The following is a 25931-nucleotide window of genomic DNA, read 5'->3' as shown; positions in this document are numbered from 1 at the left end:
ATTTTAAAAGATTTGTTTGAATTTCAGTTTTATCGAGGAGTTATTAAAGTTTGAAGTTTTGTGAAGATTAGCCTCTTTTCCATTGTTCTGCATTTTTCACATTTTCCATAATGTTTGCTTAATTTTTGGCCATTTTTTTTCTAAAAATATGACAAAATTCTGAACAAATTGTGTTATTAATTTTACCTTTAAAGATGGAGAGATGCTGAATGGTTTCAATCGACTCCAATGGCTCAATTTGGCTAAATTTTTGAAAATTCAACATTTTTCTCAATCTTTCATTTAAAAAAAATCCACCAAATATGTTTCTTTAGCCCACCTTGCCCAAATTTGTTGATAGTGTTAGCACCAAACCCACTCAAATAATTTCTGCTTGCTCAGATTAGGGCCATATTTACCTCCAGTTCCTTAGAAAGTGTTCTGGAACTAACACTTAGCCGGTTTTTTGCTAATTTAAATCGATATTTATCCAAAAAGCGTTTCTTCTCTTTTATATATTAAAGTTTTCTTGTGCTAAATTATTTATTACGCAACAATTTGGAATGTTTGCATTTTAACAGCCGTGCAGCGACCGTAAAGACTGTTTTGGTTACATCGTGGATTTTTACAACGAAAGGATTCGGATTGTTTTGGGGTGCTGTTCTTTTTGAAATCTGTCTGCAATATTTTGTCCCAATTGCAGACAAGTCTGTTTTTATTTAGAGATGCAATAAATTTATGATGCCATTTACAATCAAATCAGTCTCAATGTTATATTTTCAGTGTACAGCTCATGTTTTTCATGGGTCCGACAAAGTTTTTTGTAATTGTTTAATGAATTCTGGTGTGTTGCCAGCATTTATTCTTTTGTTCTTTGTAATCTTTTGATTTGGTCTCAAAAGTCTAATTTGGTCTCAAAAGTCTAAGTCTAATTCTCTATCTAACCGGATAATAGGCAAACTACGCAATGTTCTCATTTGACAGGCTTTTTGGTCTTCGAATTGCTTTTGAAAATATCGATTTATTTGATATTTTTCCCTTATTTAACCTTATTTCTGTCAGCTTTCAGCTTTGTTTCATTATTATCCAGTATTATTTAAAGTGAAACTAAAATTGATAAGTGTTCCAGTGGTTTTAGCTGATGGCTCTTACAACTTCGAAAATGTTTTTTTACAAAAATTGATATCAATTTTCGAACTTTGCCAACTTTTCAACCTTAATTCTGTCAACTGTATTTTAGTTTTCTGTAAAGGAAATTCAATGTTTTTCTCAATTAAACCAAAAAATACTCTATTATTGGTTTTATTTATCGGTCTGTGGTTTAACTATTGGTTTGGATTACCCTGATACTACGAGTTTTCATTTAAAAAATTTATTGATTTTTGGATATTTGGCTGTTTTTGTGTCTCCTCTTCTGTCTTCGGTAACTATATCACACAATCGATACGTAGTACCGTTGCTGTCGATACGTAGTACCGGTTGGTGCAGTGAACAGTACATAACAATTTCGGTTAACAGCCGAGGGTGTTCATGGCTTCGACACCTTTCTCGCAAATTTTAAATGAATTTTCGTTTTTGCCTGTAATTGTTTTTTATAGTCATGACTTATTCTGATTAATGACAGATCTCAATAGCTTCAATGGTATTGTTGTACAAGGTAATCTATTTGGTATCTTCATTTGATAGGTCTCTTTCTGAGTGACTATGTGTTTTTTTGTTTTTAAATTTATCAATATACTTTTCATTTTTTCCTTCCTTTGGTTAATTATGACTTTGGACATATGAGTTTTTAATGAAAAATTGAGCTTTTGATGTCTTTAAATTTTTTCGTAATTTATTTGATATTTTGAGTCTTGCCTCTATCTGTTGTTATTTTGTAGTCGTTTGACTTAGTGGCACTAAGCCTAAAGAGGTTGGCTTCAAAATTAGTTATACATATTGGTTTTTCAAAGTGGATCCATCATTTTTTTTAAAATAAGATATTGAGTTTTGACCTTAGTTATTTTCTTTTGTTTTTTTTGTTTTCGTGTTCTTCTTGTCTCGTTGTCTCATTATTAGCAAGTCTCAACGGTTCTCTATGCGGCATTTTTCAATGCGTGTAGTTTGAGTTTTTAAGTAACTTTTTTTTACTCACACATCAATTTTTTGGAACAATTTTTTGTTTTTTTTTAAATGTTTCCGCTCTCTGCCTCATTTGTTAAACAATTAAGTCAAAATGTGGATGAACGGGGTCGAAACATTATGTGCAACCGCACATTACCGAGCCTCCTTGTTGGCTTTTATGTAACATTTATGATATTCAGAGACTCATTTTAAACTAAATCTAAAACCTAGTTTCCTATTTTTTAAACGTTTAAAATTCACAAATGAGAATTAATATTAATACATTTATGCTTTCACATTGTCCAACTTAATTCTTATTTTGTTATTAGATATCTGCCGAACATTGTGAACTTCTCGGCCAGAACTTCAGCTAATCAGACGCAAGATATCATCATGTCCAAACTCGATAGGCGACGAAAGGGCGTTTACGGGCCCGCCATGAACAAGGCAAGTTTATCTGCCCAGGAAAAAATTATGACCTTGTTTGATTAAGTTAAATATACCTCGTAAAATGTTTTCTATATTGAATATCTTGACGGTGATTAACTCGAATCTTTTTTGCCTTCGCAACATATCAAAATTAGTTAACCCGAAATCAAACAAACCATACTGGTTCGAATAGCTTCGGCAATGAAATTAATTCCATTTATTGCAACTGTTTCACTTGGGTACTATTGTTTAACTTTATTTCACAGCAATGCTTGCTGTTTGTGGATGATCTGAACATGCCCATGCTGGAGAAGTATGGAGCACAGCCTCCGATTGAACTGCTGAGACAGTGGATTGATCATGGCAACTGGTACGACAAAAAGGACACATCCAAAATAGAAGTGGTTGATGTCGTAAGTACCTTTTACGTCTACAATAATAAATTATTTACGGAATACGCTTACAGCAAATAAAATCATACTTTATCTTTGTCAGTCGTAACTATATGCATTCCGAAAGAGTACCATTCACCCATACGGACTGTTTTCAGGTGTTTACGAGAGCAATATGAACGAACTTCGATGCTCATTTTCCATTAAGTGAAGAATATTTTACCACTATTCAAAGTACCATCCGTGTAAATTCATTGGTTTCACTCAATCATAAATTGAGTTTCTACCGTTTCTAATTCAGGCAACAACATTTTAAGACCCGCTTTAGGAAATTTGTTTTAAGGGCTGCTCGAATGTCTATCGGATATTAATCTCAAGAGAATCTTTGAAGCGTACTCAATTTGCGAGTTATTTTTAAACTTACTTCGGGTATTACTTGTTTTGTTTCTTTTGTAGCTCCTGGTATCAGCTATGGGTCCACCAGGTGGTGGTAGGAACAACATCACTGGCAGACTAATGCGACACATGAACATAATCGGGATCGACTCCTTTGACGACAACACTCTCCAGAAGATATTCACAACCATCGTTGACTGGCATTTTGGAAAGGGATTTGACGGAGCTTTCATGAGACTAGGAAAGGTCTGTAAGATTCACATTTTGATTCATTGACATCTGCTGAACTAGTTGAAAAATTGATCAATGGGGAGTCATTATTTGAAATTGAATAATAAGAATTACTAGAAAATAGTGTATCGCTGTCCTTGTTCAAATTTATCACCAATTACAAGAATCAAGGGGACGAAACTACGCAATGTATTAAGGTGCGCACATGATGTGAACAAGACAGAATATTATGGAATAACATTGCCTACCTTGGGTTAGTATAATTAAAAACATCAGAATGTTTTTAGCTGATGGTAGCAGCTACCAAGGCTGTTTACAAAGACGCTATTCAGAACTTCTTGCCTACTCCCTCTAAATCTCATTACGTGTTCAACTTACGTGATTTTGCCCGAGTGATCAAGGGTGTGCTGTTGGTGCCAGCAACCCACATGGCAGAAGGAGACAAGCTATACAGACTGTGGATCCATGAAGTGTACAGAGTCTTCTATGATCGTCTCATTGACACTGAAGATCGAGAAACATTCTTCGGTTAGATCATTTTCAACACATTGTCAACAGAAGTTTATCTTTTTGTGGTGTCACTGTTGCACGAAAAGCTTCATTCAATCCAATTTCCTGTAGAAATATGAAAACAGACATAATTTTTAAAAAAATGTTATGGGCTCGTCAGATCCTTCACGGCTAATTTGCTTCAACATCTGATTGTATGTCAATTGAGCGGCATGCAGTACTAAAGTATTTTTCCTTCTATTTATAGCAAGGCGTTCGAAGCTACGGAAGCGATGTATTTTTGAGAAATAATGATGACAATCCTGAAGCAGTGTTTATGAGAACTTGATTATGTAAATATATGTTCCTGTTACAGGTATTGTGAGTACTGCCATCAAAGACCACTTCAAATCCAGTCTGGACAAAGTCCTCTCCCACTTGTCCAAGAGTGGAAAAGTCACTGACGATGACATCCGATCCCTATTCTTTGGAGACTACGTATTCCCAGATGCTGTACCCAAGGTGTACGATGAAGTACCCGACTTGGAACAGCTGACTTCATTGATGGAACAGTAAGTGTGAATTAATGTACGTACATCGGTGAAATCACGAACAATCCGATGCTAATTTATCGTCCTTCTTTTGATAAATTCTGTCATTAGCAGAATACAGAATTTTGGTTATCTATTGCTGGCATGAACTGTATGTTTTCGTTAATCTTCATGGAGAAAGGCAACGCTAAATTAGTAGTAAATCATAAATTTTTAAAAACTTACTGGATTTTAAAAACTTACTGGAGTGAATAGTGTCAATTTAATTAAGTTCGAAGATAACATTGTTGATCTTTCAACAGGCGATGTGTTTTAATCAGGCTAAAGAAGTTAGGTGGCTTGAAATTTGAAGAATATTCATTAGACATTTATGAGAAATAACGTGAATTTTGTTTAAGAGAGTAAGTACTTTGGAGAATTGAGTTTATCATTGCATCATTTTTCATATGCATCTAGTTGATATTGATTTCATGTTTTCCATATCTTGCTCATTCTTAATTTTTCCATTCATTTGTCGTTATGTATGATTGGACACTTAATTCATTGTCATTGCATGTCCCTGCTGCATATTGCGCATTTAGCTTGACAAGTATTTATTACATATATGAAAATTAGAAGCATTAATGTCTGTGTCTGTTTCAGCTACTTGGAAGAGTACAACACAATGACCAAGACCCCAATGTCTCTTGTCATGTTCAAGTTTGCAATTGAGCACATTTCACGTGTATCTCGTGTCCTCAAACAGGACAATGGCCACGCTCTTCTAATTGGTGAGATTAAATTAAAAGATTAGAAATCGTCCGTTTCTCCATTGGCTCTTTTTATTAGCCTAATGGGTCTGGAACCTAAAGACTCCTCACCGTAATATAGAATTTGGGGAACAATATTTTTGAGGGGTTTATAACAGGAATAGGCGGAATCCTCTATGGTAGATTTTGTCACCGTGCTATTAGGTTCAATTATGTGAGCTTTTGTTAATGAGACTTAGCTGTAATAAGGTTATCAACTCATTTAACATAAACAAATTTTTTCATACTGTGGTGAACGACGCTTCTTAAGATGTTAATATTTTATTCAGGTATCGGAGGATCTGGTCGGCAATCGGCTACCAAAATGGCTTGTTTCATGGCTGACTATGAACTATTCCAAATTGAGATAACAAAGAACTATGGCATCACAGAGTGGAGAGATGACATAAAGAGAGTAAGTTCTTGTTGTTGCCATATGTTGATTATTGTTCCAACATTTTTTTGTCAAAATGGGGGAATGCATGCGAGGCCTGCCACAAATGTTGCAAATTTTATCGCAGGCTGAAAAAGGCGAGCTGTTCTGTAAAATGAAAGAAAAACAGTGAAAGGAAGAAAAGGAAAAAGTATTAGAGAGGGAGGGGGCTGAAGGAGGGATATTAAATGATATTAATAAAATTATTGTAATAAAATTGTTATTAAAGTTTGTATTTATAATTATATTGGACCATACCGATTGATTTCAAAACAAAACAAAATGAAACTGAAAACAAGTAGTCAAACGACAACATACTTAAAAAGGAAACAACAGTTTTTTACAATTCAAAGAATTTGAATTGCATTAGGGCGCTGTCTTTTTACAACTCGAAGAGGAGTATTGGAGAAGTCCTCTTTTTTAATCAATTTTATTGGAGTTAGTTTTGAAGCGGGAAGTGAAACTTGTGAAAAATTTGGAGTGATTTTGTTGCTGAACAAAATGAAGAGTGGAGCGAAAAGAGAGTGGTTTTTTGTTCATATCGCTGTTTTCTAGAGAGCGAGAAAATGAGGTGTGAAAAAAAATTCTAAGCGAGCGAAATTTTTTGTTCACGGGCGGCATTTTAAAGTAGTTTTTTTTATTTTATTTGGTTAAGAGGTTTGGTTATGATTTTGCTTTAATTTTAGGCTGGTTCGGGCAGTGGTTTGAAGGTTTCTGAAAATTCATATGGATTTTATGCTAATTCGGAGGTTTTTCATTTATTTTGCTGATTTTCGGGGTATTTTTTGCGTTTTTTGACGATTGTTTTGTTTTACTAGCTCAAATGGTTATTAAAAAGACCCCCTTCTACTTGAGCAAATTTTAGATAACAACTGGTTACAGTTTTGTGGTTATGAATCATTTTTTGTTCAGAATTATGACAAAAAATGGCGAAAATTGGAACTATTTTTTATTAATTTTTTGCAGTTTTTTGTTTTTTCCCGTTTTTTAGACACGTTTCTTTGCCTATTATGACTTGCCTATTGTCTGGCGAGCATCTGGATGCCCTATTGGCTGAAAGGATGTTTTCTTTGGATTAATATGCTTTTGTAATATTAAAAAATTTATTAATTTTATCGTTTTTTAGTGCAAGTTGTTTTAAAGAACTTATTTTTTCATAATTTGGCCTCGAGTATTTAAAAAAAATCGCATGAGTGCTTTTAGTAATTACTAATTTCTATTTGATAAAGTATATTTGGCAGAGATTGTTGTTTTGGGATCTCAATTTATAACAAAATTTGATCAGATTTTTTTATCATATTTTAACAGATTTGATTTTCTTGTATTTACTTTGTTTTATGGTTTTGTTTCAAGATAATCATAAATTAGTGGAGGCACGTTTTGTCTGATGAGTAGTTGGATGGCGTTTAAATGGATTTCCACTTCGAGTCGTTTCCGGAATTCTTCCGGCTATGTTTTTTTTTTTAAGATCTGTTCACACATTTTTATGATTTTTGAAGTCAAATTGGAGTAGTGATTTTTGTCACGCCGAAACAGGAAGTGGTGCAAAAAAGCGAGTGGTTTTGTGGCGTGAAAATTTGTTGCTCTTATTTTAAAGTAGAGTGAGAAAAAAGTGTTTAAACAAAAACTTGCTTTCTTGCTAGTAGTTTTTTGTTCACATGCGGAAATTTCACTTTGAGTTTTACCTTTTTTTCAATTTTTTGGATCGGATTTTTTTCTAAATGTTTTTGCCAACCCATTCATAGTCCCTTCTAGTTTTCTTTTTTGTAAGTGAAAATTTTTTGAATTGTACGTCAGGACTTGTCCTGCTATGTTTTTTTTTTTTACTTTTTTCTCCTTATCTTCTTCTTGGCACCAATTTTAATTTTTTACTTCCTTTAATTCAACAGATTTCCAATTCAACAAAATTTAACCAAATAATCAGAATATTTACAGAAAACGGTCATCGAAAAGTTGAATGAACTCTAAAATTTTCTAACAAAAAAAAGGGAAGAAAAAACATTTAGCTTCTTCCTTTTTCTTTGAAATAATAAATTTTTTCTGAAACCTATTCAGTATCTGGTAGATAATTTCTCTGATTTTGCTTGCTATCCAATTGAAGAAATGTGATACTCCTCATGTTTCAGAAAACAAATGCTCTGTCAAGTTTTCCACAGAAAAAGTAAAAGAACAAACAAGTTTGAAATATTTTATTTATCTTTTTGATGTTTTCTCTGGCTTCTCGAACAAACTATTTTGCGCGCCTTTTAGGCCCTCTCTATCATAGAATAGTTCTTTCGAACAGACAAACTGTAAGAACATTTTTCAATCAAGAAGCAAGAAGAACAAAAGATTTTTGGAGAAAAAAATAGTTTTTTTTTTCAAATTAAAATTGTGTGGGTTCTTACGCAAAACCTGAATTCCTCAGACTGAAAACCTTTTAACATGACATTTTAATCGTGACATTTTCCAATTGATTTTATTGAAAACATTAAGAAATAGTCGAATATGGAATATTTGGTGCAAGAAAAACAGGAAATATAATTTCATTAGAAGAGAAGAAATTTTTGTATTTTATTTTCTGGTGACGGGATGCCCCAAATAAGTTTCATTTTCAATATCTCCGTTGGTCTCTAATTGGCACCCAATTGCACTCAACAAACAATATTAAAAAACGTGAAAAAGGTTTAAGCATATTTTCGCTTTTAAAAATCTCAACACAAGGAAATTCTTTTTGGGAAAGTGGAAATTCACATTTTTCTTGTACATTTTCTTTGCAAATATACGCTATTCATTTTATCCATTCCGAATCATTTCTCAGTGTTTAACGTGACAGTAAAGTAACCGAAATGGTTCTTTTTCGGGACATTCAAAAACCTAATAAGAAATGCAACCACTTGGGAAATAAAGGGAAGAGTTTTTTTCTGTTTCAATATCCTTGACCTTAGACTAAATTGAGTTTGATAACTGCACTGGTTACATGGACTCATTTTTATGAGAGGTCGGATGGAATTTTTAAATCATTAATTTATTTTTTACTTCATTAAATATAAAGAGGTAATGTTTTATGGCGAGTTAGAACTATTTTTATAATTGTTGCAAAATTTTAAACAATACCTTAAAGTCATTCCTCAAGTAAACTAAGATCTCTATTTGAGCGAAATTTGTTGGTTTGGTTATATTAGCGGAATTTTTAAGAAGAGGAACCGAAAAAAAACACTAATTTATGAAAAAAGAACCAAGAGAATTTTATTTTTTTTTAGCAATGCAACTTTTTTCTTCATATGTTTGGTTGACTTCAATTGATACTTGCTCCAATTGACTCAAATGTTATTCAATCGTTGAATTAATTACAGAATCTGACAGCGTGACTTAATTAATGTACAATATAATATTGTTAGTTCATTACAAAAATAGCAAAAGTTTGATTTCATATTTTTTTCTCCAGTTTGTCTTATACAATAGTTTGTCTTATTTTCTCCAGTTTGTCTTATTTTTGTTTTGTTTGATTTAAGCCGCCAAATGTGTAGTTATATGTAAAATTAGGTCGAAAGAGACTCCTTTCAACAGAAAATTTTCACCTGGATTGTGATATGAAGTGATTGAAACATATTTAATGAGTCGAATACATTTTAAATGAGAAAAAAATTTAGATTAGAAAAAGTCACCTATTTAATTGTTTCTTATAGCGTGCATGCTGACCTCTGTAATTCGTTTATGAAAATAACCGTTTGTTTTTTGAAGAGATTTTTTGGTGACTGGTTGCTCCTGCTGAACTTTAACTTTCTGAAAAGCTGTCTTATATTGAAAAATAATTGACAATGCACGTGGTTTTGCATTTGTTTAAATTATATCAAATAAGGATATTTTTGATATTCTAAGGAATTTTTTGAGTTTCCATATTAAAAAAGTTGTGATAAATATTGCTCCTAAAATTGCTTCTGCTATAAATTGTTAACATGCGTTAAGTAAAATTTTTTTTTTAATCCATGGTGAAAAACCTTTACCGGACAACGGCGACATCTTTCTGAAGTTGTTTGTCTTTTTTTCGTAATTGTGCTACAAAATGTTTGACCGAGATTTTAAACTGAAAATTAATTTAAACTCAATATTCTAAGTTGAGCGACATAATTCATGAAGTGTGTGCGCTACACTCGCTAATAACAATGAACAGCTAGCAATTTAGCTTTGAGAGAGGCCTGTTTTGAAGACGCTTTGTGGTCAATTATTTATGAATTATTTTACTCATTTGAAATTTATTTGCGGTGAAATCTAGAACGTTGACTTGTTTTATAACAGAGAAGATGCCGATAGCAGATTTTGTGTTTTTTTGTTTGTTTGGCTGAGTTTTTCCAACTTTTCTCTCGTAACGGCTTTGCGAATAATGATCGATCGTAATCCTGACAGCTTTTAAATCTAGAGCATTGTATATAATTGCTGTATAGGTATTCTTCCAGCTTAATTACTTACGTCAGAAGTTTTACCTGCAGCAATATTTTTTCACCTGCGGCAATTTGACTGCTGTTTTCAGTGTTTATTCTCTTAAGGGCTATTAATATGATACGTAATGGCGTCTATTTGCAAGTGAATGAACTCATCGATGGGCAGCTAATGCTCTTGTTGCATTGACACCTTGTTGCATAGTATCAATAATGGCAGTATCATTAGTTGCTAATGAGCCATAAATGTACCTTATTAGGTATTTAAGTTTACGGGTACTGGTTTTCCAGACTTTGATATTATTCGTGCGAAACATAATTTAATCATTTTTTGAGTTATGAGAGTATTTGCGGTCTTGTCGTTTCATCTCGTTAGGGACAGGTCTCACAGGTAGCTAATTTGAATTATTTAAATTGATTTAATTGTTTTTGTTTAAAACTGACTCTTTTGTTGGCTTTGACTTTATTCTTCTTGAGAAATATCGAATTTATATTTAAATTTTACGAGTTTTTTTTGCCTGATTTGCTTTCTTATCTCTTAGTCTTCTTAATTACAAGTCTCATTGGTTGCTAAGGATCTGTAATCTAAATGAATTAAGTATTTTAATTTCAACTGTTTTTTCTACTCTAATCCTTATCGTTTTCAAAAAATTTTATCTGAATTTTTGCGTTTTTTATAATTCGTTATACATATTACGGTTTTATCACCTAATCTCATCAATGGTAATTGTTATCGTTTGCTAATGATTAATAGGTGACTCTATATGGTTGCTTGAGTTCACAGCAATCGTTTTTAAGATCATGACACCTGCTTTTTGGAAAATAAAGTTTGATTTTTTTGTCTTACGTGTTTTTGTTGTGGTCTTTTCAATTAGACTCAAGAACAACAATAGATTCTTATTGACCATCTAGTGCGGCGTAATTTTTGTTATTTTTAGGGATTCTTAGAGCACTAAATAATGGGAAAAGAAATTGTCTTATATCTATTGTCTAAAGATATCTATTGATCAGGTGATTTGTCAGAGAAAAATGATATTGACAAACAAAAAGGTTTATGAAGACACTACACTTTAGAGAATTTTGAAAGATAATCTTTTAAATGCTTTTTAATTTTTCATCACAGAAAAGATATTAATAGAAGATTCGGGTGAGCAGATATGAGGTGAGTGCCACTTGAAGTTTGTTTTGCTTCGTCATACTATTTTCATTCAGTGCTTTGTACAGCAAACTGTCAAGACTAGTGTTTGGAGTAAAAATGCAGCATTATTGAAAAAATTGCTTTTAACGGTGCTGCACAAGATAGGAGTATGATAGAAGTGTAATTTAAATCCTGTCAGTGCACTTTCTGAAGTGCACTTTCTGAAAGCTTTTTATTAATTGCTCTCAAACGAATTTTCGAGCAATTATTTGTCGCGTGCTCTCGTTTATTCGATTTTTTACTTGTTTTTCAAAGTTTCTGATTTTTGCCTGTTCAGTTTTTTGCCTCTTTTCTGCTTTGTCTGCTATTGATTACCACTAGGTTATTGTATTAAGTACTCAATCTAAGGACGCATAGAGTCAATTTTTTTTTTGAAATTTTTGTTTTTTTAGGGATTCTTAGAGCACTAATTAAAAAAAAAGAAATTGTCTAATGTTTTTTGGTTTTTTCTCCATATTTGCGCATGTGGGTTCAGGGGCTTCGATAACTTTTGGAATGAAGTTGCTGTAACATATTAACTCTAAGGTCCTCAGTTAAGTCTATTTTTGGATTGTTATTCAAGACTTGTCCTACTATGTTTTTTCAAATTGGCTGAGTTTTGTCTCCAGCGTTATCCTGGAAACGGCTTTTCGAGTCCTCATCTACCATGATCATTGTAACAGCTTTTAAATACAGAGCATTGCATATTTTTTTGTTTTGTTCTTACCGTTTGATAACGTACGTCAGAAGTCAATATGGCTTTTCATGCTTTTGAACACCTGAAAATTTGTCAATTTTTTTAAACTTTTCAGTTCGTATTTTTTTCATCTAAAAGATATGTTATTATTTAGGTTAAATGACTCCGTTTTTGATAATTATTGTTTCGGACATGATAACTTAAAGCTTTTGGTTTACCGAAATCAGTTATAACAATTGGCAGTTCAGTTATCTATTGTTCAGGTGAGTTTTTGGCAAAAAATAATATTAACTTACCAAAAAAAGGTTTATGAAGACACTACATTTCATTGATTTTTGAAAGATAATCTTTTAAATGCTTTTTAATTTTTCATCACAGAAAAGATATTAATAGAAGATTCGGGTAAGCAGATATGAGGTGAGTGCCACTTGAAGTTTGTTTTGCTTCTTCATACTATTTTCATTCAGTGCTTTGTACAGCAAACTGTCAAGACTGGTTTTATTTATAATTAACTCATTATGTACTACGTGTATTTCAGCCTTGTTTTGATTGTTGTTTGACCCTATTAAAGGACTAATAGTTTTATGGTAAATTTTTAGAATTTGAGGCACACTATTTTCTATCCGGTGATTTTTTTTTTAATTTGAGGGACACAGTTTTTTCTATAATCAAAATTTTTTCAAGACAGGCTCTTAAAGTAGTTTTTTAACGATGTGCAATTTCTAAGCGCTCATTTTTCTTTCAACGTTGGCTTTTTGGATGTAGTTGATTGGAATTTCGTTTCTCATGTAAACAAACCGTGTTTGGAGTAAAAATGCAGCATCACTGAAAATGCTATTAACGCTGCTGCACAAGATAGGAGTATGATAAGTGTAATTAAACCCTGTCAGTTCATCTATATTGTGAGTGGTTCATATCAATAGCTACTATAAATACATTAGACGGTTATCAGCTCTTTTTTGAAATCTATACAATTATTTCGGAGTGTTCGTGCACTTTCTGAAGCTTTTTATTAATTGCTCTCAAACGAAGTTTGTAGCAATTATTAGTCACGTGCTCTTTTTTATTCGATTTTCACTTGATTTTTCACCTCATTGAGTTTTTGTCTGATGGTTTTAGCTTTTTGTTCTCAATAATTTGATAAACATGTAAAGGCCCTAGGTCATTGAGTAGCAGAGCAGCCCTCTTTGCTCTAATACTCGCTATGCTCTACACTGCTCAGACGACAAACGGTTATTGTGGAAACGGCTATTTGGACCAACTCAATCAATCTTAAACCCTCCATCCCCTGTCCACCCCAAGCTAGCCTATCTAAACCCGAACTGGCTACTACCAGATGTTTGAAGTCGGTTGTTTGAGAGAATAGTTATTTATGTTTTTTTGTTTTGTCTGTTTAACTTACTTCTTTGCACAGGTCCAGTGAGTTCAGTAATAATTGTGAAATAATTCTCTGAAAGCAATCAGTGGCCTTTATTGTGAAAATTTTTGTAACGACTTGTTAGTATCTTATACCATAGAAAGAGAAATTAGGGGATCGCCAGTAAAGTTACTCAAACAATATTTATGCAAAAGCAAAATAGACCGCTGTTCAATAAAATTTCGTGCAACAAAATTATACAATAAATTGAAAAGCCTAGAAATTGTTCCGGCGAACTTTGAAGCGAAGACGTCAGGTGAAATTGCTAATTTTTGCCATAAATTGAATTGTTCCTTATTAGTTTGCATTCACAAACTTGATTTGCATTTGATTTTTAATGTGTTTCATTGCCTATCTCTCAAACAATGTTAATTTGTAAATGTTTTTTTTTCTTTTTGAATTATAGTAAATGCTATTTTATTTATACTCAACTTTGGGGTAGACTGAGAATTGGGTGTTTATATCCCCGTTGTCTGTCCCCTCCAATGCAAAATGATACTGTGCAGTAGTTTGAACATTTTTCATTGGAGAAATTAATTCTTTCTTTCTATGAACTGATGTAACGTAATAATGACAACGGTTTTTCAATACAGAGTAGTGCCTCTGACTGCTATATTCAGGTACAGTATAAACGTCATAGGTCGATTTTTTACTAAGAAAGTTAAAGTTGTTCTTAATGAAAGAAGTTTAAAATCAGTTGAGATAATTATCATGTCAGGTGTTGTGTCAGCAAAAACTTACGTGACCCTCTGTAACGGAACCAGTATACTACAGAGAAGCATAATAATTTAAATGTTTTTATCATCTTTATAGTCGTTTTGTGTGTTCAGCTGATGATGAAATCGGGTGGAGACGGTAAGCAGACAGTGTTCCTGTTTGCAGACAACCAGATCAAACAGGAGTCCTTCTTGGAGGACGTGAACATGATCTTGAACACAGCTGACGTGCCCAACCTATTTGCAGCTGATGAGATGATTGAAATCATTGAGAAGATGCAAACTGCTGCTAGAAATGAGGTAGAGAACAGTCTCAACTGGACTCGTGTTGTTTTTTAAATACGTAATAGCATGTAAGAATGTAAGACTTGGGCACTTTGTAGAACGGCAAAAATATCAATAATTGTCTTTTGCACCAAATTGCTCAGTTTCTGCACCAGAGATCAAAAGTTAAAATTGCTGCAAAAAAGTTGATGCTGCTATTAATATAAAAACATTTAGTGGGTTGCTGACGCAATCATTATTCCAGCATGAGTACTTATGTTATTGAACGCGTTGCAATCCAAAACTCTTTCAATGCAGGTAGAACATCATGATTATCTGAAATTCGAAAAATTCAATTATATGGTCCTTAATTTAACTTAATATTGCTTATTTCACGTGTGGTATAACTCTATGCGCTCTAGAAGCACTTTATGATTTGATATGATTAAATGATTTGATTTCCGTATAATAACTGCTATTTATAATATCTCGGTTAATGTTTTCAGCTTCTTTAATTTATTCATAAGGGAAATATTTTCAGGCAAAGCTAACGGTGAGACTAAGATTGAATAATTGTCATTCTTCATCCGCTGATAAACTTGATGCTTTTGATCAACTGTGTTCATTTGTCTTGTTTTGTTCATCATCCTTGTCTTTGTTCTTGTCGCCATTCTAGTCTGTTTTAGCGTACCTTATCACACCATTGAATGATATGGTCCCGTTTTGACTGATTTAATTTCCACCCTTTTGATGCACCCCCCCCCCCCCCCCCAACCACCAGTAATCTGATCGCATATTTTCCCGTTAAATAGTGGTTTTGATATTTATTACAGTAAGGTCGTTACATTATTTCCTGTCTCAAATAGAACAACAATTATGCTCTATTTGAAAGTGTTATTCAAGCTCCAGGATGCTAGCGAGTCGAGGCAAAATGAAAAACAAATGTTTTTGCACGTCAACTTTTCAAAAGTTATCACATTTCTATTTTTATTGAAGCACTATAAAGTTTAAAAACTGCCATAATAAACAATAAACAGAACATCGTAACGCTTTGTAATAAATTTCTTCAGGGGAAGTTTGTATTTTTTTTTGTACAAGTTGATCACTCAATTTTGTCAATTTGCGTTTCTTTTCGGTGTCTTCTAGGGATGATTTTGTTCTTCTGTAGATCAGGGTTGGAAGTTGTTGTGCTCAAATATGAGCGATAATTTGCAGCAATCTGCTTCTAAAGATGAGTAATTTTAGTTCGAATTGATTGCCAGTTGGCGAATGCGGCGAAGTAACACTCATATTTGAGCACAATCGCTACAAATTCTGATTATGCATTACTGTTCTGTAAAACTCAATTAGTTTGTATTACAGTCCTGTTGAAAAACCAGAATCTTCAGGTTTGCTTCTCAAATGAAGTTAGATTAGCACGTAATTTTTATCATTTGGTCTATTAAAACCTTCCGGCTCAAAGAACAACGAAAGTGAAAAAAAGTTTACCTGCAAGATATTTTTCAAGGCTAATATGAAAATCAGAACAGGATATTCGCAAAGTCGAATAGCTGTTTTCGCTAGTGTTGGAGAAACATTATGGAGTTCTCGTCAACAAAAATTTTTATGAAAAAAGAAAAACAACACATAATTTACCGAAAAATCAAATTGAGAGAAAGTTCCGACCATAACTTTTTGTAGCTAAAATATTTCAGAAACCTTAAAGTTCAGAAGATAGCAGCCTGGCTTTCAACAAATTGTCGGGCTTTCAGGAGCTTTGGCTGTGCACTAATTTTTTTCTATGAAGCAGAAATTCTTTTTTATTTTTTCTACGGCTGAAGTTGATGTTTTTGTAACTTTTGCTGCGTTTTTCCCAAAAAAACATTAACAAATGAGCAGACGGCTTTAAAAATGGTTCTAATTATTTTATGTGTGATTCTAAGAGACCAATGAGCAACCAAAAATTGTTGCATATAGCAGCAATCTTTTGAAAATTGGCTAATTTTTGTTTTAATGTGAATTCTAGTTGCAGAACGCTTTTAAATGATACCACATTTTTTAAGCTGGGATGTTCTCCAAGGTTTCAACCAATATTCGAACAAAATAACAGGGGACAGCCATACAGTTTTTCATTTTCCCCCTAATATTTAGGAACAATTGATTTAGGATATTATGGATATATATTTAGGATATTTGAATCAATTAGTCACTACCACTCTTTTCAGAATAGGTCATCGGACGTTAATTTTTTTGACAGTAAAGTTTGTCCCTCTCGTTTACTCAGTCGTATTGACTCGGAGCGCTGGCAGTTAAATTTTTTTGAAAGCTTTTTTCAATTCTTATCAACCCTCGAGTCTGAATGTTCAGTGAAATCCCGATTTTTCCACTTGAATGATTATATTCTATTTTTCCTCATGTTTTGACTGCAAAAAAGTTAACGGACGGTTCCTATAATTGTTAAATACTTGTTTACAGAATTCAGAAACTGATTCTCAGTTCAGGTTTAATAACAAATTTTGTTTTCAGGCTTTTACGATTGCTATTGAAAGGTTTTTCAGCAATGTGTGCAATTTGATCTAGCTTTTCGTTCAATCAGGGCGTAAAAATAGTCCTTTTTCGTGCTAGGGACTCAAAACAATACGAGGTTAGTTCAGCGTTCACTTCAATCAAATTGTTTGGTTAATCAATCAAAATTTTAAAGTTAATTTTTTGGAGACGCCGCTGGAGATTTGGAGACGTTGCGGGGATTTGGTTTTTGATCTTGCGCAGCAAAGTTTCTTTTTATGGTTTTTTTTCTACAAATGACCATTGATATCCTTCCATTTCCCTAATGCTTTTTTTAATATCTATTAATTGCTCTCAAACATGGTTAGTAGCAAAAATTTGGGTTCTCATGGTTTTTTAATTTTTAAATTGTTCTCGAACGAAGTTTGAAGCAATTATTGCAAGCGAGTTGGTCTTTTATCCAAAGTTTTTGCTTAAACATTTTGACTTTTTAAATTTTTTTACGCCCTCGACTTTTTCGTTCTGTGTGATCTATTTTTCGCTTTAATTTAATCTAATTCGAGTGGTGAAGTTCAGTACTAAAATTCAAATGAAAAGTACGCCGAAATTGGCAGTTATTTTCACTTTAAATTTTATTAAGGGTTATAGTGTATATAATAAACCTCTAATTACGTAATTACGTCATTTGAAGCCATTACTGAATTGAGTTACCCCCCCCCCCCCCCACTGAAGCTGGCTGCAATACCTGCGAGCTCCCACTAGTCGTTCGAGAGCAATTCTTGTGACGTTGGTATGGTATGTTTATTTCCGCCTGATCGAGTTCACTCTTCCTTCCCAGCAATCTTATAAATTGCGAGACAAACAAGTCGCTGTTCCTTGCTATTAGAGCTTTACTAGTTTCTAAGTATAATCAAAGCTGCTGAGAAGCCAAAAATTTATAGTGCAAAGGGGGTGTTTTTCTAGGCTTATAGTCAACTCCCGCTTTAGCCCCCGCGCTTGCTCTTAAAGTTCCCCGCCCTTTCTTTTCAGTCAGCCTAACTAGTACAGGCTAGCCTCCCCGTTAATTTAAATATAAACTGATGCAGCCTCACGCCATTCATTTGGGAGCAATTCGTGCAAACTTTGATCTTGTCCCTTAGTAATTTTAGTTTTGCATGCAAAAGAATTCATGTCTCTTAATCATATGTGTAACTTCAATTAAAGTTTGTCAACCGGAATGCTTGTGATTGCGCTTTTGCTCACGATAGCTCAAGGTAATTTCCATTTAGGTCTAACTTAATTGATTTTTTTCTGACGAATTCAATATATATAGCCAATGTTGGGGACTTTTGATGTGATTCTGTAAAGTACTACAATATTTGTTGAAGAGCTTTGTCTTTGTTTAAAAACAAGAACGGTATCATTTCACCGACTTAGAATGATGTTTCAGATCATCAGTCTCAACTTTGAATACTCAAGACTTTTTTGGATACGGATACATTGAACAATTGCTGACTAATAATGTGAAAATTTTAATGAAAATTGCTGCCCGATATTTTAAATAGGTTTAAACATCAATTATCTCAGCCTGAAAAATCATCATTCTGAGCGTGACTGATATTGAGCTGACCTTATTCATTGGTTTCCAGCTATCGATATCATCCATTTTCACTCAATCATCCCAACATCATGACCTGTTAGTCTCATAGTCTACATCATTTAGCTGCTGAAGTATTTGAACTAACACTTTTAAACTGTTACAAGCTTAAATTACGTGATCTGGTCAGTAGATATAGAGAATTTTTGATCTTAACTAAATTGATAGCATAATGATGGCTGCTATTAAGGCTAGCGTAAGTACAGCCATGGATAGCACAATTTTCAATTATGATCATGAACAGTGAATATCTTCAATTGATAACACTTTTTAATTAGATATAATTTTGACAAAGCACATTAAATTTTAGAATCTTTTCAAAAAGCGACTCGAATTTTTTCATATGTTGAAGCTCGTGTCCTCATGAACAACAATCAGTAATAATAACATCCTGCAAATGTTGTTCCCCAGATATTGTTTTCTAACCGATCTTTTTAGCATTTTTAGAACTTAATTGAGGTGACAATCTCTTTTAGGGCAGAAAACTGGACGGGACTCCGTTGTCAATGTATAACTTCTTCATAGACAGAGTGAAAGCCAACCTGCATGTGGTGTTAGCAATGAGTCCCATTGGAGGTGCCTTCCGAGAGAGACTCAGAATGTTCCCCAGTCTCATCAACTGCTGCACCATAGACTGGTTCATGGTAAGAGGCGTTCAAATGCACCAAAAACAATCTCGTGGTCTCACCTTTTTAATAAACTACCATCGCTGTGTTCCGATGTTGCTTGTCTAATTCAACATTGAATATTCTTACTCGATCTTCCATTTATACTTACTAGAAAAATGTTTTTGCTATTTTGTCAAAACCTTCAGCATCACATTCGCCAGTTTTTCTGATAAGCTACTATCGCTCTCTATCGCAGCCTATACCAAACTGCATTCGATAACCCAGGTCCATATACAATGTTGAAATTTTCTGCCCATTCTGAAAGTCATATCAACATTTAATACTCGATCGTTTTTTATACTTTCTAACGTTTTTCAACTTGATCGAAATCAACTGAACGCGTAAGGGTTCTAATTAAGCGACAAGGTATTGTTCTGTGACTCTAGCCATGGCCTGAGGATGCGTTGGAGCTGGTAGCCAACAGGTTCCTGGAGTCACTTGACATGGAAGATGATGTGAAGGCGTCGACTGTGTGGATGTGCAAGTTCTTTCACGAGGACGTCAGAATCATGTCTATCAAGTAAGTCACCTCTCGCTATAACGATTACTTTCATGTAGTTTTGGATATTTAGTGTTTGCTTAAAACTCGATTAAACTCATTGTGTTTAATACATTCTCCATGCTATTTATATGAAAAAAGAAAGTTCAAACAGAAAAAAAATAAAGGAAAAAAATCCAAAGAAAGTTTTTCTATAGAAACCAAACGGGTTCATTCAAAGTTGTCAGGTTTGAGCTGGATCAATTTTGCTCTGAAGTGCCAAACTTCACCATATTCTACTTACGCATATATGTAAATTATTGCACAATTTTTTAATGGGATTGTTTCAGATTCCTCGAACAGTTGAAGCGTCACAACTACGTCACTCCAACATCCTACCTTGAGTTGATCAAGACATACAAGAAGCTTCTGACCCAGAAACGAGAGGACATTTCAAAACTCAAATTCCGGTACGAGAATGGACTGGAACAGCTGGCATTTGCGTCATCCCAGGTGTCTGTCATGCAGGCTGAGTTGGAGGCCTTGAAACCAGAATTGGAGAAAACTTCTGCAGAAACGGATAAAATTATGGTCAAAGTCGAACAGGATTCCGTGGAGGTGAGAAAGACAGACTTTATAAATAGAATCGCCTTTTTATTGGTATTGGAATGGCTGTGAATAGTTGATGAAACTCAAAAAGCAATGAGGCAAAAGGTTTTTTCGAGGCAATGACCGGTTCACGAGCTAATTTTTTTGAGATTTTCAAACGAAAAGTCTGCTTTAATTGTTTCTATTGTTAGCATTCTTTGAATCAACTTATTGTACTGTAACCACTAACATTTTTTTAAAAAAAATTAAAAAAAATCTGTTTTGAAATTAATTTGTGAGCCAGATTCAGAGTACTGATATAATGATGAACATTGCCATTTGTTGAATGATATCTTTTGACTTTTGTGAAAGGTGGATGCTAAGAAGGAGATAGTTGCCGCGGACGAGGCAGTGGCCAACGAAGCTGCAGCTGCTGCTCAGGAAATTAAAGACGAATGCGAGGCTGATCTAGCTGAGGCTATGCCTGCTCTCAATGTAAGTTTTAATTGCAGGAGGCAGTTTAATAGATCTATGTTAAATATTATTGCTAAAAACCAAGAGTGAGGTTTTCATCCAGAAACTCAAGCAAAGAATTAGAGATTGCTGTGTTGCTGGGTAGCAAATATTTGATTACTCTTAGAATAGATAACTTTTGGAACTTTTTGACATCAATGTGTGCGCGAAGTTTTCAAAACTTTTGCAGACAAATAAATTTGTCATAAGAGTGTCAACAAGTGATTATTAATTTGATTTTATTTTTACAATTGAGAGAATTTCAATTGTATGGTATGGATCACTACGTTGAAAACTTGTTCAGCCTGTGAAAGACAAAGAGTTGAAAGAAACGGGATGAACGTCTTATGCAAAGTTATTTTAATTTTTTTAATGCTTGAAGAGGCCTAAAGCCACCTTGAATTCCTGAACTGATAGAGACGGAAAAGATCGTTGCGCTATAGTAATATTTTGCGATGTTTTCAATCATGTTTCCTTTTTTGAGATTTTGCTTGATTCTTTTTTTGATTCTTTTCTATTGAAATCAAAAATGATCGCTATTAAAGTATCATTGTAATCATTTGAAGTACAGCCATTGAAAACAGAGTTAATGATGTAGAAGACAGAAAAACAACCAAGTTTCCCTAATTGATTATTATTTTTGTTCATTTATGCTCGTTCATAAGTTAAAAATTGAGTAGCAAATCAATTCAGGGTAATGATAAAAGTTTCCTCTCTAAGTTAGATATTAGCCATGATTAATAGACAGTTTTTTCATGTTTTTGACAAACTTTTTGTATTATTGACCGTAATTGTTTTGAAAGTTTAAACCGTTTTTGCTTGCAACGCAACCAAGAGGTCATTTACCATCAAAAGGGGTTGTGCTGTGAAGCTGGAGCATTTGTGCCCTGTTTCAGTTCATTAGATATTACATCATTATTTGCTTGTTTAATAGCGGCCCTAATCTCAGCAGGCTATTTAATGCGCTCCTATTTTTTTACAATTCAAAGAGTTTGAAATGTATCGGAGCGCTGTCTTTTTTTAAGATCTGTTTACACATTTGACATTTGAAGTCAAATTGAAGTGATGATCTTGGTCACTCGGAAACATTTCGCTCTAAATTTAAAACATTTCACTTTAGCCATGGCCTGAGGATGCGTTGAGTCTGGTAGCCAACAGGTTCATGGAGTCACTTGACATTTCAATTTGCCGCTTTTTCGACACTTTTCGTGAAATCATTTTGTCTTCTCTATGCTGGTTTTATTGTTGCTCAAAGTGCATTTGAACGGCAGTTGCTCAGCAAAGCAGTATAAAAAGAACAGAATCAAAAAACGAAATCAAATAGTGAAATCAGAATTAGAATCGGGATAAACCCTTAAAGCTCAGTTTTAGATACTTGAAGTGTGTTCTTAATAGTCTTAGTTACCATCTCTAATTCTTATTGGTATAAACACTGGCCCTGTATTTTCTCATTAAGAAACAGGAGTTTGTCTGACAACGAAATGAAATCAAAATAGCTTGCACTTTAAAAGTAATTTCGTACATCAGTGGATTATTTTCATTTCTTTCTGTTCTTTCGATCCCAATCGCGTTATCCTAGTTCTTCTGGTTTTAGTTCCATTTATTCCATTGTAAAGGGCTTTAATATTGCATTGTACTCTTCACCAAATACGAGGTGTAAGTGTTTAAAATCATACAGCGAGATTTCAAGAAAAATTCACAATAGGTCTTCTAAGCTAATGACGCTTTAAATCAGATGTTGAATTCTACATATTGTTCAGTTTGACTACTAGTACTTAACTACCAGTCATTTAAATAAAACAGGCCGAGAGATAACAGTTTTATTTTTGTTGCCTCTCAGATTTTTACTTCGTATTTTTGTTTTATGTTAATGCATTAGTATGCCCCTTACAGATATTTGTTTTTATTATGGGTTTTCCGCAGAATCAGCCGTTGACCAGGCTATCTTTATTTTTTTTGGGTCCAAAAACGTGTAAAACTGCATAAGCACAAGGTAAGTAGGTAGCTGTGTAGTATATTTCTTGATTTTGTTAGTCGATGAAGTGTATGATTTTTCGTTTTAACAACTTTTCCTTTTTTAAAAAATATTTTGCCAGGAATGATTTATTTTCTCTAAGCGTGGTTTGCTCAGTTTTCATTTGGCTCATTTTGTTCGCAACAAAACAATCTGAAGTTTTGGCAACCAGGGTCCAAAAATTAAAGCGATTGATGTGATAAACCATTAAAGTCCGGTCATCAATTAGCATTGCTTGACTTTGTTTTTTTATTGACCATGAAACGAACCGGAGCAAAGCCTCCATTGGCAATATTTGCTTTTTTTGTCATCCAAACCCTTTGCAAATTTGGTCATTTGCACAACTTTGAGGAGCAGATTATTTCCTGGTCGTATCATAGGGTAGTGTATAAGAAACAGGACAACAGCTGACAGAGTCACCCCTAGCTTTTTTTCTCTAATTTCCCGACAAATTGTTTACAGGTCGTTCTTTACCAATATCTCAAAACCTGAAATCGACCTGAAATCATATTTTCTTCCCAATGGAAACATATTATTTTTTTTAAAAGACGTGTTTCGAGCGAAAAATTTTGGAGGCCAAAGTAGTCGTCTAGAACAAAAGTGCAGAAATTTATCACATTTTGTAAGTTTTGCTCTCTCTTAGATTAGTAAGAAATACAACGCTAGGTCATTGCTCACAAAACAGTCTAAAACTTTAAAGAATTCAAGACAATAAACTTGAATAATTTTTTTAAATTTTGTCCGAAGAAATATATCTGATGTACTCACTTTTTCAAAATTGATTGTAACGGTTCGAAGGCAGAAAATGGAAACAAAAAAGTACCTTTTTAAAACTTAAATTTATCGTTTTTTGTTTTTCTCCTTTGCTTTAACATAAGATTTAAAGTATTGTCTTACCCTAACCCGTCTATATAGCTATATAATCCATTATACTGCACAAAAAATGTTATTTTGATTTCCGAAGCAAGAAGTGTGTTTTAGATTTGGGAGAAATATCCAGAACTCAAATATCTTGGAATTTTTAAAGCATTTGATTTTTGAATTTAAAGTCATGTATAAGATTATAGTATTCAAACGTCTAATAAACTTTACTGTGGTTACTCTTTTAAACTTTTGATGAAAAATTTATTTTAAAAACACAATTTAGTAAAAATTATTGGAGTCATCTAATGGGTAGGAGATAGTGGTAGCCTGGCAGCTTCCAGCCCTTTTGCTGGCCTAAAGTAGCTGAAAACAGAAAAAAATTACCGCGGACAAATTTTTCAGTCGTCTGTTCTGGTTATATCCAGCTGTATTTATAAAATCTTACTACGCCTTGTGCTTATTGATGGTACTGCTAATATTTCTATCCCCTCATTTATTGGAAACATTATTTTTGTGGTTTAGTCATCGACAAATTGACATGCATGTCTGTTTGCGTGTGGGTTACGAATGGCGTTTTTCCGTCAACTACTTTTTCTTTTGGAATTGTTAACAAGTCTTTTAAATTTCCTGAGACGTGTGTATGTTTCTTTTTGTAAATAAAATGGCTGTAGGTCGATAAACATGTGGGTCGTGCCCGCAATCGCATGTTTTTTTTCAGTGAGCATGATCGTAAATGAGATAATCATAGCCAAGATAGTTGCATTGATGCAATTGATAGTAATCGATATTGCCGTAGCGAGAACTTTATGACTTTTTATAAAAGTATCTGACATCAGATCAGAAAGTTGATGGTATAGTACATCGCCCAATCGTTTACAGGCTGCGATGGCTGCGCTGAACACATTGAAGCCCTCTGACATCACAATCGTGAAGAGTATGAAGAATCCGCCAGAGGCTGTCAAGGTGGTCATGGAGGCTGTGTGTGTCATGAGAGGACAGAAGGCCGAAAGGTAAAGACATTTCGAAGATTTCATCCGTTTGGATCTAAGAAGTAAGTTCTATAGTATTTTGTCAATTTATTAGGTTCACTCGAAAATCACATTTAAGAATCATGTTTTTCTTTTCGTTCTTGTTATATAATAAGGTTAGGAAATGATTCTGGAAGACACTCGCTTCCTTAAAAGAACTTAACTTCATTATTTTGACTGATACCCGATGTGTTTTAGGAAACCAGATCCTTCCGGGAGTGGTAAAATGGTAGAAGATTACTGGGGCCCATCTCTGAAACTGCTGGGTGACATGAAATTCCTTGAGGCACTCCAGACTTTTGACAAAGACAACATTCCAGGTCAATTTTTCGATGTTCAGCATTGCGGTGAACTGTTTAAGTGTTCTCAATGTTTCAGCATTAAATGTTCCGACCGACTTTAGTGGGGAGGGGGGAGGAACTTTATACTCAAACGGGTTTTTTTGTTCTGTCAATTTTGGCCGATCGATGTATTCATCGTAGAGGGTTGTGTGTGGTATAATTAGAAAGCCCGTCCAGCGTAGAATATATAAGATTTTATGAATTTCCTTTTTTTAATATGTGTGACCTAGTTGCGTTATTCAAAGGTCGCGTATCTCATTATTGTTGTTCAAACAAGACGCAGTTGATCATATCATATTTTTACGGATAAAAATTTACGGATGGAATAAACGGCCTTGACGCCATTTCCTTACAAAATTTTATTCGACACTTTTCGCCTGATTTTTTCGTTTTATTTTTGTAGACGTACGACATATTGTGGTTAATAAATACAGGTTTCAAAGTTTTCATATTGCGGTATGAATGAACGGAAACCTATTTACGTATTTGAATTGATAACTAATGAATTTCATTATTTGAATATATGTGTGTTTTCAAGAAAACAAATGTTTTTTAACTGTGTCGTTTTTTCTTTTTGTCTACTTTTTACCGACTGTCAGTAAGCACCGGTCCCATGTTTTTTTTTTCTGGTGAAATGCAATTTAATTTGTGTAGTTTGGGTTTTATTGACGCTAGTTTGACTTGGTTATTATGTAGTTTTTTTTAAAATAGAAATTGAGTTTGGATGCAAATGTTTGTTGTTATTTGATTTTTTTGCGTGTCTGGTCTCGTTTTCGTACTAATGATAGGTCTCTTTGGCTTACTAATTAAATATTATTTACATTACTGAGTGATTTA

General features: G+C 33.7%; 1 protein-coding gene across 3 annotated transcripts in view; it reads left to right on the top strand.

Annotated features, from left to right (window-relative positions):
• LOC142342798 (dynein axonemal heavy chain 3-like) overlaps nt 1–25931 on the top strand; it is a 160143-nt gene that overhangs the window by 85823 nt on the left and 48389 nt on the right. For 2 of the 3 annotated variants that reach the window (XM_075394374.1, XM_075394376.1), the window contains exons 37-51: nt 2412–2529; nt 2778–2924; nt 3360–3545; nt 3818–4058; nt 4396–4591; nt 5213–5340; nt 5649–5773; nt 14331–14516; nt 15022–15033; nt 19077–19244; nt 19655–19788; nt 20097–20364; nt 20707–20829; nt 24605–24735; nt 24952–25073. In XM_075394374.1, coding sequence (XP_075250489.1) covers nt 2412–2529; nt 2778–2924; nt 3360–3545; nt 3818–4058; nt 4396–4591; nt 5213–5340; nt 5649–5773; nt 14331–14516; nt 15022–15033; nt 19077–19244; nt 19655–19788; nt 20097–20364; nt 20707–20829; nt 24605–24735; nt 24952–25073 — 2285 coding nt within the window. The remainder of the gene's footprint in view (nt 1–2411; nt 2530–2777; nt 2925–3359; nt 3546–3817; nt 4059–4395; nt 4592–5212; nt 5341–5648; nt 5774–14330; nt 14517–15021; nt 15034–19076; nt 19245–19654; nt 19789–20096; nt 20365–20706; nt 20830–24604; nt 24736–24951; nt 25074–25931) is intronic. The other variant, XM_075394375.1, reaches the window with a different exon arrangement.

The sequence above is a fragment of the Convolutriloba macropyga genome, chromosome 7, assembly GCF_964194025.1.
Source record: "Convolutriloba macropyga chromosome 7, txConMacr16.3, whole genome shotgun sequence".
NCBI lineage: Eukaryota > Metazoa > Xenacoelomorpha > Acoela > Convolutidae > Convolutriloba > Convolutriloba macropyga.
The sequence above is the reverse complement of the archived record's forward strand: the minus strand, read 5'-3'. Positions and strand labels throughout refer to the sequence as shown.